General features: G+C 36.1%; 1 protein-coding gene across 1 annotated transcript in view; it reads left to right on the top strand.

Annotated features, from left to right (window-relative positions):
- Window positions 1-12,621, top strand: part of cntnap2a (contactin associated protein 2a) — a 459,495-nt gene that overhangs the window by 433,749 nt on the left and 13,125 nt on the right. The window contains exon 21 of the mRNA XM_073864211.1: window positions 3,828-3,921. Coding sequence (XP_073720312.1) covers window positions 3,828-3,921 — 94 coding nt within the window. The remainder of the gene's footprint in view (window positions 1-3,827; window positions 3,922-12,621) is intronic.

Raw genomic sequence — 12,621 nt, 5'->3', positions numbered from 1 at the left:
CAGGGTAATTAAAACTGTCACTGAACTATGTGTGTGTGTACCATTGCTTTGAAATAAAAAGCGATTTACAGTGCATTTAATTTATACTTTTTTACCAGTATTTGGGTGATTCTCACGAAACCATTGAAACACCACGGCACTAATGATTTTAGCTTTAAAATGTGTAATGTAGTAACATTAAAAAGCATCAGAATTAACACAATACTGTGTTCTACCTTGCACAATGTGTGATTTCAACATAAGAATTTATAATTGTACATTTTATCTCATTTTCTGCTGAAATTCTCATTACCGCAATGTGTCCGGCTGTGTTTGAACATGCGTTATGTTGTAATTTAATCAAATGAACACAAAAATATTAAGAAAAAAAATAAATGGATGTTTTGCTAGACTACTTTAGATGACAGAAAAAATATTTACTGAATATTTATGTATAATAATAATGAAGAAAAATTAGGAAAATGATGTGTCCATGCCTGATGTTCTCATCCTCCGCAACACTTTTTGAGAACAGTTTAAGCAAACATACAGAATTTTAATAAAGTTTGATTTTGAGTGACCAAGCACATGGACCAGTTACTTCAAGATGATCATTTTTTTACAGTTAATTTGAAATATTGTCTTGTCAGAATGCTTACACGACATTTTGATTATCATTACCGCAACAGATGCTTATTAAATGTTAATTTAATTAATAGAAGCATAATACTTTGATTTTAAATGCATGTGCAGAATCTCCAAATTATGTTCTTTCAGGTTTGTCATGTCATTTTGAAAATATGTCAGTGTTGATGTTTTCGGACTGTTGCGGTAATGAGATTTTTTAGGACTAATTTTTAAAATTATGTTACAAAAAGTGTTAAATGATAAGTAAAAGTTTTTAAATTAATGTTCCCATTTACTCCAGACTTTGTTTTTCAATGTCTGGTGGGAAAAAAAGTAAATTTAAGCAATTTTTACATTTTCATGCTTGACATTTTTAAAACCAAGTTTTCGTGAGAATCACCCATTTGTGTTCCTGGAATTAAACCCATGACCTGTGCATTGCTAGCACAGTGCTCTACCAGAATAACAGAAGCACATTTACTTGATATTTATATTTATTATATTACATATTATTGTAATTATGCATTTGGCAGATGCTTGTATCCAAAGCGACTTACGGTGCATTAAGGTTCATTAATTGCAAAATAAAAATGAAATGTTTGTACACTTCCAGAAGGTACAAAAGCTGTCAATGGAACAGTCCCCTTTAAATAGGTCCTAAATTGTACAATTTAGGTACAAATATGTATACATTTGGTACCAATATACAAAACTGTACTTTTTAAAAGAGAATCTCATTGTTAAAAAAAAGTATTTGATGCCATAATTTTTTATTAATCAGCTCAGATTTACAAGTCATTTCAACTTACTATTATTTATCTTGACAAGAGATAAGTTGCTACAACTTATAAAATGAAGTTGACTTCTTTGAACTATATTCTGTAGTCAAAATAAATAATATTATGTTGAAATGAAACAAAATAAGGCAGCAAAGATATTTTTACAGCTTTTGTACCTTTTTTATGTGAGTGTATAGATTTGCAGTAACACATACAGTGCCCTCTGTATGTATTGGTATAATAAACGTAAAATTATATCTGTTGCTTATGTATCCTCTTACTGAATTATTTAATTTGTCTTTATCAACCTGTCCCTACTATATGTAAATGTGCTAGAATTAATCCTCTGTTCAAAGGTGGTGAATCATCCAATATGAACAATTACCGTACGATTTCTTTTATTTCTTCTGTTATGAAAATTTTGGAGAAACTAATATTTAATCAATTATCTTCCTTTATGAGTTCACTAAATAGTCTATCACCATTTCAGTCTGGTTTAAGACCTACTTCTACTCCTCTTTTAAAATTTAGAAATGATGTGTTCTCGTCCTTTGACAAAGGCTATGCTACTGGTGCTATTTTTTTATCTTTCAAAGGCTTTTGATATGGTTAATCATTATCATCTTCTTGATAAATTGTCTTCTATAGGTTTATCTAGAAATGTCCTTCTGCATTGCAAGTTTTTCAGTCCGATTATTTGATTGTTGATAAAGGTGTTCCGCAAAGTTCCCCTTTGGGACCATTACTTTTTTCTATTTTTATTAATAGAAATATTAATCAAATATGCTTAAATTCTTCTATACATCTTTATGCTTTTATTGTTTACACCACTAATTCTGATTTGTTGCAATTTCTGATTTTAATTTGGTTCAAAAATGGTTTTATAATATTATGCTTATATTGAATAAGAAGAAATCTTGCTGTATGTCATTTGGTATACGACGGTGTCATTTGCTTCCTTTTGTTTTGAATATTACTTTTGATGATGGATTAGTTATTGAAAATGTTGATTCATTTAAATATCTTGGTCTTTGGGTTGATCCTGAACTGACTTTTAAGCCTCATATTATAAGCCTCATATTGATTATATTGTCAAAAGAATATACAGTTGTCTGCGTTTACTTTATTGTCTTACATGCAAAGTTAGAAAAATAATTATTTCTCAGGTATTACCTCTTATAGATTATGCTGATATCATATATCAAATACATCTGATACTTATTTGAAGCCTCTTAACGTGGTCTATAATTATTTGTGTTAAGATGTCCATATCGTACTCATCACTTATGAAATGCTTAATTGGTTACACCCTAAATCAAGAAGACAATTTCATTGGTTTCTGTTTCTTTTAAAATGTGTTTACTTTGATTGTCCTTTATTTGAAACAGTATTGATTCCATATAGATTATTTTATTTACTAAGACATGAACGATTTATTTTTTGTTCCCAGAATTTTTTGTAAAATCTGACGAAGGTCTTTTCAGTATAAAGCCTCTTCTGAACAATCTCCCTCAGTCTTTGAGATCTGTTACTTCATTTTATTGCTTCAGGTCATTTCTATTTTCCCATCTGAAAATGGCTTGTGTATTTTTTAAGTTCTCTTATGTTGATTAAATGATTGTGTAGGTGTATTAAGTTGCTTAGTTGGGATATGATTGCTGTAATTATGTTGTGGGTTTGAGTGTCTAGTTGAGAATGTTTGTCTGTTGTTTTTTTTGTTTTTGTTTTTGTTTGTTTGATATGGTTGTTTCTTGTTTACGACCCCCTCGAAAATTAGATGTCGCATCTCAAGGGGCTATCCTTCTAATAAATAAATACAAAATACAAATACAAAGAAAGTGCTGTTGAATCTAGAAATGTCTAAACAAGGTGAATATGAAAAAAAGTGTCACATTTGCAATAATAATTTACACATCAAAGCAGAAAATGTGTAGTATCAGTTTTATCCATTGCTTCTGCAGTCTAAGCCTTGCATTTAGTGACAACACACATACATCAGGATGAAAGGTTGTTGTTCTTTGTTAGTAAAGCCTGTATGTGTTAAAAAATAATCAAATGTTAATAAAGTGCTACATTCTGTACTTTAGCCTAATATTCATCTTACAAAAAAGTATCCACAGCAAACTGGGCAATTGTGTCTTTACTTTCCCAGTACTTATATGGAGGTAACATTAAATGTACAATTTTTAAGCAATTATATTTTTTTAGGCTTAAATCATAAAATGACTTATGAATTTCTTATGAAAGGTAAGAATATTTTTGTGGTATATGTGTGTAAATTTTCTAATTGTATGGATAGGGTGTTGATTAAATGTTGATCCAGTAGATGGCGCCAAAGCACAGCAAAATGCACTGGCATTTTAAACATGAGAGAATGGCATCTAAACAAGATACTTTGTTTTACTGTTTTCAGTCCTAATAACATGTGTATGTGTTTTGTAGCTGGATCATTATCCACCAGTCAGTTATACCCTGCCTGAAGCCTCAGACATACAGTTCAACCTGGTTAAGTCTCTCTTCCTTGGACAAGTCTTTGGTAAGTACACCTTATTCTCCATAGGCTTTAAGTTCTAAATGAATTGGCAAATTTAACAACAGTAAACCCTCTACCTAAAAAAATGCTAAAAGATATTTGGTTGTAGTTTTTGTCTATTTTTAATTATAATTTTGTTCAGTTTTTTGTAGTTGAAAGGAAATTTGCCATTAAAATATTTTTTTATTTGGCAGATATAATGAATGCTGTGTATTTCTGCCGTTTAACCACTAGATGGTGCTAACGGATAATTGCATGCCCTTGCATCAATACAAAAATTGCTGTGTATTTCTGCTGTTTAAACACTAGATGGTGCCAATGAATAATTTTGCTTTAATGCAATTTGAGTGCATGCACCTGATTTAATACAAAAAATCTGTATATAAACTATGATTTATGTGCTTATTCTGGACTCTTGTTACACATATAATTGCATTTTAGAGATAAAAGCAATTCATTACATTTTTATTTGTATAATGTAAAACAGATGAGCCATCTAATTTGTGTCTAACTGTTGTCCGAGCATTAGAAGGACTTTGTATAGAAGGTCTGAGAGCAGACGTTTAAAACCCTAACCCGTTAGTCATAGATAGTATTTTGTATTCCTTCTTGTATTTGTGTCCTTAGATGTCCTCTAAAGATATCAGTAATGTAAGGACAATCACCGAAAGGTCTCTTACCTGGAGACAATGTAACAGAGATGCACTTTCTTTGCACGTCGCTCAATGAATATCAATGAGGCACCAACCAGCCCCATTACATTCAATTCCCCTCTGCGTGCTGACATGCCAAAAACAGCAAAGTGACCCGCTGTTCTTTCCAATAGCAGGAGACAGTTAGTCTGGTAATTACACCTGTCACACAAGCACCTGCTTTCATTCGGCTCATACGCAAAGCTGACAGCGTTGAATGCTTCAAATTAAATTTTAATTTAGCCTTTTTATAAGGATTTAGTTCAGACATTGTGCATACCTGGTTTAACAATCCCTTTCAAGTTTAATAACAACAGTGACTGACAGCTAAATCGTGTAAACTGCCATAGGCAGAGACGAACAAATCACTCCCGAATACCTCAATTGTTTCTACAGAAGTGAAGTAATAAAAGAGATCAAATAGAGACATTTGTCTTCCGCTTCACAGATTTTCACAAAAATGATCTGATCTGCATCTCACGTGACACATAGCTGAGACTACATGAAGTCTCATCTGCTATGATCCTCTAAGCAATAACATTGGGCTCCATCACTCGGTGTACCTGAATATAAAGACTCTTTGGGGCCCCTGCACCAATTTATAATCCCTCTCTGTGCTGAAATGATGAGTTATGTCTCCCCACTGCCCTACCTGCCTATTCAAAGATTTATATCCAGAGACCACCATCACATAAATAATAGGGAGTCTTTCAGCATGCCCTGCCTAATGCAATGTCCACGCTTGACCTGCACCAATACCTGTTAGCTATGGGAATATTTACTATGCTACATGCACAGGATATGGCCATAGTGCCATCAGGCCAGTGATATAGCAAGTATGTGTCTGTGTCCTATTTCTCATGATGTCCCCGAGTATGTTAATAATATAAACTAAATATATAATAACATTAGAGTTATTGGGAACAGGTAGAAGGACTGGCAACCTTAAAAATTTCATTCCATTTTCTTAAAAGAAAAATCCAGATAATTTACTCACCACCATGTCAACCAAAATGTTGATGTCTTTCTTTGTTCAGTCGAGAAGAAATTATGTTTTTTGAGGAAAACATTGCAGGATTTTTTCTCATTTAATGGACTTTAATAGACAACAACAATTAACACTTAACTCAACACGAAACAGTTTTTTTCAACAGAGTTTCAAAGGACTATAAACAATCCCAAAAGAGGCATTAGGGTCTTAAATGGTGAAACGATTGTCATTTTTGACAAGAAAAATAAAAAATATGCTCTTTTAAACCACAACTTCTCGTCTAGGTCCGGTCCAGCGTGACCTAACGTAAATGGGTCGTGATGTAGGGAGGTCACGTGTTACATATATAAAACGCACATTTGCGGACCATTGTAAACAATAAACTGACACAAAGACATTAATTAGTAGCCGTCGGAACGGTCCTCTATCAACACACTTGTAAACACTGGGGCGGAGTTTCGCGTTCGTCTTCTGTGACCTCTTGACGTCATGACGTATTGCGTGGGGTCACCTGGCGCATCACGACCGGATCTAGATGAGAAGTTGTGCCTTAAAAGTGTATATTTGTTATTTTTCTTGTCAAAAATGACAATCGTTTTGCTAGACCCTTATGCCTCGTTTGGGATTGTTTATAGTCCTTTGAAACTCCGTTAAAAAAAACTGTTAAGTGTTAATTGTTGGTGTCTATTAAAGTCCATTAAAATGAGAAAAATCCTGCAATGTTTTCCTCAAAAAACATAATTTCTTCTCGACTGAACATAGAAAGACATCAACATTTTGGATGACATGATGATGAGTAAATTATCTGGATTTTTCTTTTAAGAAAATGTAATATTCCTTTAATCTTTCATGTCAGAATGAGTTATGTTAACATTAACTTTTTACTAACAAGGAGACCTGGGGGAAATCAGTGTGTAAACTGTAGCTTTTACATTAGCTTTGCAAAGAAACTGATAAAAAGTATGCATTGAATCTACTGTATCGCTTTGGATGAAAGCGTCAGATAAATGCATAAATGTAATGTAAGGTGTGATGGAAAATGTGGACTGCTGATTTTGTCTTCTGTTGAGTTTTTTTTCAGAGCCTGTGCAGTTTTAATAAATCAGACTAATTCAGACATTAAGCAGGGGCTGCTCTCTGTGTCTGTGGGCTGTAATTGTGTTTTGGGAATTAGAACAACATTAAGGCTTCTGCTAGTGAGACGCAGCATCTGAGCTCACTCTTTAAGATATATAACGGCTGTGTTCATTCTCTACTGTGATGTTTTACAATGCTGTGGAGAAGAAGGTGTAAAACCTTTGCCTATTTCTATGTTAAAAACTCTGGTTAAGTTGGAACAAATGTCCTGAAAAAGGAAACTTTAGTATAAAGTGTGATTAAAATCACATAGCAACTGTGTTTCTGTTCTGTAAGTGTTGATTGTATCACCGTGATATTGAAAGTACATGAGAAATACTTGGCTACATTCAGTTTGTTTTAATTGTACAAACCTATTTAAAGGTACATTGTTTAACTTTAGAAAGGATCTCTTGACAGAAATGCAATATAATATACATAACTATATTATCAGTGGTGGTTATTGTTGAATAATCTCGGTTCCCGAACAATCTCGGCTGCCGAACAATCGGTCCATCCCTATAAAAAACACAGTTAATCCATGGTTACTGTAGTAAAAAGTATGATCGTGCTTGCATGAACAAGGGTGCACACAGGGGCGTCGGACTGGGGGTAAAACCAGTACTGATTACCAGGGCCCCAAAGAAAAAGAGGCCCCATTAGGACTGCCTATGCAAAGGGCCCGAGATCTTGTGCAACGCCCCTGGGTGCACAGTGGTAGCAAACACACGCTGACTGCCAGGGAACCCTTACAATTTTTTTGTAGTAAAGGTGTAGTAATTTTATTGTATTGATTACTATTAATTTAAGCATGATTACTAAACTATTACCACAAAAAAACATGGTTAATTTTTGTAAGGGTTTCCTGTCAGTCAGCGTGTGTTTGCATGCAGGCGCGATCACGTCGTCTGCGCATTTACGTATTATTTGCGGACCGATTTCAGACTTTTTTATTCTCTTTTTGTCTCGCTTCCAGTCTGCTGTGTGTTTAAGCATTTTGGAGGAGGCGTGGCTTAGGATGGCAATTTGCAGTGAGGGTTGGATCATATGCCTTCAATGCTATCACGCTGAAGTTAACATCTTCCAAATCACCAACTTCACCTTTAACTTTCTCAGTAAATAATTGTGTTGAAAAGCATATAAGCTGTTGTATTGCTATGGAGAATTCAATTCAAATTTATTTATATTGCGCTTTTCACAATTGGTGATTGTTTCAAAGCAGCTTTACATTAAAGGCGGAGTCCATGATGTTTGAAAGCCAATGTTGATATTTGAAATCACCTAAACAAACACGCCCCTACCCCAATAGAATCTGGACCTTCTGTTGATAGACCCGCCCCACACATACGCAACCCGGCATTTGATTTGATTTGATTGGCTATAAGTGTGTTTTGGTAGTCGGCCCGTCTCCTTTTCCAACGCGTTTTTCAAACATCGTGGACTCCGCCTTTAATAGAAGCAGTGGAAAGCACTGAAAATCGACAGATAACACAACATAATACATAATAGCACAAGCAGCTAAATTTGCTACGACTATGCATCAACATTGTAAGCGTGCGTATTACTAATGTAACATAAAGAAGAGGATGCTAAGTTAAGCCCAAGAAGGCTGCCTCCGCGGGTTGAAAAACCCCCTAGGAGAAAAAAACCCAGACTTTTTAGCCGGGGAATTAAAAAAAAGTCCTAGGAGGGAAAAACCCTTGGGAGATATATATATATATATACATAGAAACGGATAAGGAGATTAAGCGGAGGTTAAGCGGGTTCTGCCGGTGGTCGTTGGTCGTTGGTCAGGCATCAGCTGGGCATCATAGTATTTCACTAATATGTTGATAATCGGCAAAGTATTTTTATTACACAAATTAAAATGTTAAAGTAATACTGCTAATGCATTAACGTTTCGCTGTGTGTCAGAGTAATAGACACTATGCAGTACCTTGGTCAGTCTTTTGGCAGAAAAGCTGGCGATGCAGCAGTTTGAGCATTCGAGAAACCACATGCAGTTTCTCTCTCTCTCTCTCTCTCTCTCTCTGTATCTCTCTCTCTCTCTCTCTCTCTCTCTCACACACACACACACACACACACACACACACACACACACACACACACACACACACACACACACACACTTTATCCCAGAGACTGATCTGATCAATACTAAATCTTATGCATTATATCAATGGTCTTGGCAAGAGGATTAAATGATTTTAGGCAACCAGAAAATTCAATATTTAAATCAAATAATTATGTTTCATTGTTCTAAACCCCTACAGTGTCAATTTCAGCACATATTATAACTCATCTAACACCATTTGTGATATAAACCTATATTTCAGGCAATCAATAAGCCTCAATAAGCACAACAAGCATCAAAGCCACAGGCAGTGGCAACCACTCAACACAAGCTGTGTGAATTAGCATTAATTGCAAGAGATATAAAGCTAACTAAACGACCATGTGCTTTGTAGACCCTGGAGACTGCATTAAACTTCTAGATGTTCTGGTGACTCCTCCCCAGCCGTATATATTCTGCTAAGCTGTGATGGTCTTAAATCTCGAACAGAGAGGGAGATGTGCAGCACTCACTGTGCTACCACAGCATCCAGCCCCACCCCGCTATCAAAATTCTCTCCTCGTCTAAGTGTGATCTCACAGGCTGGATGGGTAGGGAAGCTTTGTACTTCTGAGGTTTCTTAGTGGACCAGAAAGCTGATGTTGCTGCTCTTTGTTCTTTATGGGTGCCACTGCACCAGGTTTATAGTTATTTGTTGCAGAATTATTGTCTGAATATTCCTCAGATATTTTAGGCGTGAATGAGTGAAGTGAAATGTGGTTTGCTTATCCATGAGAAGGGAAACAGAATGGGATTTATGTATGAGAAACAAAATGGCTTTTGCCCAATTTATTTATTTTTCACGCCATTCCAGCATCTATTGCTATATTCATGACGAGAACCAGTTAATCCATACACAGGTTGATCCCCATAAATTAATCCATAGGTTGGGGGAGGAGCAATTTTGTGTCCCCAATTCACCTAACTTGCATGTTTTTGGCTGGTGGGAGGAAACTAGAGTACCCGGAGTAAACCCATGCTGACACAGGGACCCACTGAGCCACTGTGCCCAATTGCACTTGAAACCATCCAAGTACAATGTCTGTTAAAATGTTGTCGTTGTTCATGGTTCATATCGACACCATGCCACAGACTAAAGTCCTTTCTTTACGGAAAATGTGTCCGGGTTTTGTCCAAGATTTTTGGTTCATTCACACTGACAATGATTTTTCAGAATCTGTGAGTGCATTTACACACATACCGTAAAGATCCCTTAAAAACACATGACGTATTTAAAGTCCTGCACTTGTAATGGTGCATTCACACCAGACGCGGAAGAGGCGGCATGCGCAAGTGATTTACATGTTACGTCAATGCAAAGACGCGAATAGGCGCGGCACGGTAAGCACGAATGGCGCGGTGCGGATGGCACGCTTCACGCGAGTTGAAAAATCGGAACTTTGGCGGATTTTCGTACCGCGTTAACCAATCAGGAGCTTGCTCTAGCAGTGACGTGATTACAGGAAACGAGCAGAAGCAAAAAAACAAAACAACAATGGAGGACAATCATCATTGCTACACGAGACATCTTCGTAATTTTACAGGAATTAAAAGGATCTTGTTTGGCAGAAAGTGAGTGAGGAGGTCGAACAATCTGGTAAGTTTACTCAATTTGAGCTATATTTATTATCTCTTTCGTGAAACCACGCACGTGCATTTTTTTTTATGACAAGATCATAAGGAGTGCGTGACGCTCTGTTCTGTCATGCTGGTGAATGATCTCAGCTTTAACACGGATAGTGACAAACTTCCTGATCTCTGCTTTACTCCAGTTTGCCGACATTTCTCGTTGTGAATGTTAATCTGCATATGAAATCTTTGTGTCAAAGAGCTAAACCATAATTTCTGGTTGCGATGACATGCGCGCCCCTTACGGCATTGTTTCTGCATCTTGTTCACACAGAATGCTTTCCGCATATGTTACGGCAATGTTACTAGGTCCTCTTTACGGCAGCGATACCAAAAAATTTACGGGACGTGTTTGTGTTTACACAGAAGCCCCTCTGCCAATTTTACGGATGGGGTTAGAGTTGGTCATCTACAGCAACGTTTCCCAACCAGGGGGTCAGGGCCCACAGAGGGGCCTCAGCACATTTCCAAGGGGGCCTCAAGATGACTTAAAATGATTAAAAATTGGACAAAACAAGCATTGAAAAATGAGCGAAAACAAGCAAAAATCAATTTGGCCATTTTAGTAGCGAAAATACATCTGTCTAGTCATACCAAGTTTTATTTAATTTTATGTGAAAAAGTGTGAGTGGGGGTCCTTCAAATGTTGTTGTGGGCAACTAAGGGGTCTTGAAGTGAAAATGGTTGGGAAGCACTGATCTACAGGACCCAAAACTTTCCGTACTGTTTTCCTGGGATCCAAATGTGTTGATAATCTCAACAATTGTCAAACTTTGGTGATTTCTTGAAATGTTGGTAAAATATAAATTTTTACTTTTATAAAGAGTTTGTAGACTGTTTTATCAATTGGCTCCCCAAAGTTAGATTTTACAAGTAAATATTCAGAGGCAAAACAAGAAGAATGTAGGACGCCTTTGAAGTTTATTCATCAGTTTTGACAAGTTCACACTGCATGATAATGAAGCAAAAAGTGTTGAAGAACGAAAGGAACGCTCCACAGGGATAAAATGATTTACATATAATGCATTCAGCAAGTTTGCATGTTTTAATCTTTCATCTCACATTACATCCACTCTTATGTCAAGTAAGTGCCGTGCACCCCACCAAGCAGATAAATTACCTAGAGTTCTCCTTGACCCCGCATGGTTTTTCGTATCTGTTTGTCCTGTATAGTTATTGTATCTGAATGATTCACAAGTATATGAGATGGCAGTGATTCAGCAGGGGCTTAAGGTTCGTGCTGGTTGTTTTTAAAGCAAACCTTGCAGGTGGGAGTCAGACTCTTATCTTTTTCAAAGAAACCAGACTTCTCCAATCATTATTTTTATCAAGCAGGACTGAAGGTTATGTGCTTTTATCCCTGGCTGTTTGCCAGGAATCTAGTGTAGTTTTATTTTCCTTTTGCTGTATCTCAGCGTTTTTTGCTGAAATCTTGGCACCATTCAAAACAAGTCATCTGAGCTCTAGTTTCTTTGTTGTTTGAGAGTTTGTTTAGATGACATTTACCACTGTAATTAAATTAAATTAAACAATGTTTTATACACAATTAATTCGTTTCTGGGTTGTTCACATTGGAATATCTAACTTAATTAAAGGATTGTCCATTTTCTTAAAAAAAATCCAGATAATTTACTCGCCACCATGTCATCCAAAAGTTGATGTCTTTCTTTGTTCAGTTGATAAGAAATTATGTTTTTTTGAGGAAAACATTCCAGGATTTTTCTCATTTTAATGGACTTTAATGGACACCAACACTTAACAGTTTTAATGCCGTTTAAAATTGCAGTTCCAAAGGACTCTAAATGATCTCAAACGAGGCATAAGGGTCTTATCTAGCGAAACGATTGTCATTTTTTATACGAAAAATAAAAAAGCACTTTTAAACCACAACTTCTCGTCTATCTCTGGTCCTGTGACGCGCCAGCACAACCTCACGTAATTGCGTAATGCCGTGGAAAGGTCACGTGTTACATATATGAAACTCACATTTGCAGACCATTTTAAACAATAAACTGACACAAAGACATTAATTAGTCGACATACAACAACATCGGAATGGTCCTCTTTCTCCACACTTATAAACACTGGGGCGTAGTTTCACATAAATCATCCGTGACCTCTTGACGTGATGACATATTGCGTGAGGTCGCGCTGGCGCGTCA

The sequence above is a fragment of the Misgurnus anguillicaudatus genome, chromosome 25 (assembly GCF_027580225.2).
Source record: "Misgurnus anguillicaudatus chromosome 25, ASM2758022v2, whole genome shotgun sequence".
Taxonomy (NCBI): Eukaryota; Metazoa; Chordata; class Actinopteri; order Cypriniformes; family Cobitidae; genus Misgurnus; species Misgurnus anguillicaudatus.
The sequence above is the reverse complement of the archived record's forward strand: the minus strand, read 5'-3'. Positions and strand labels throughout refer to the sequence as shown.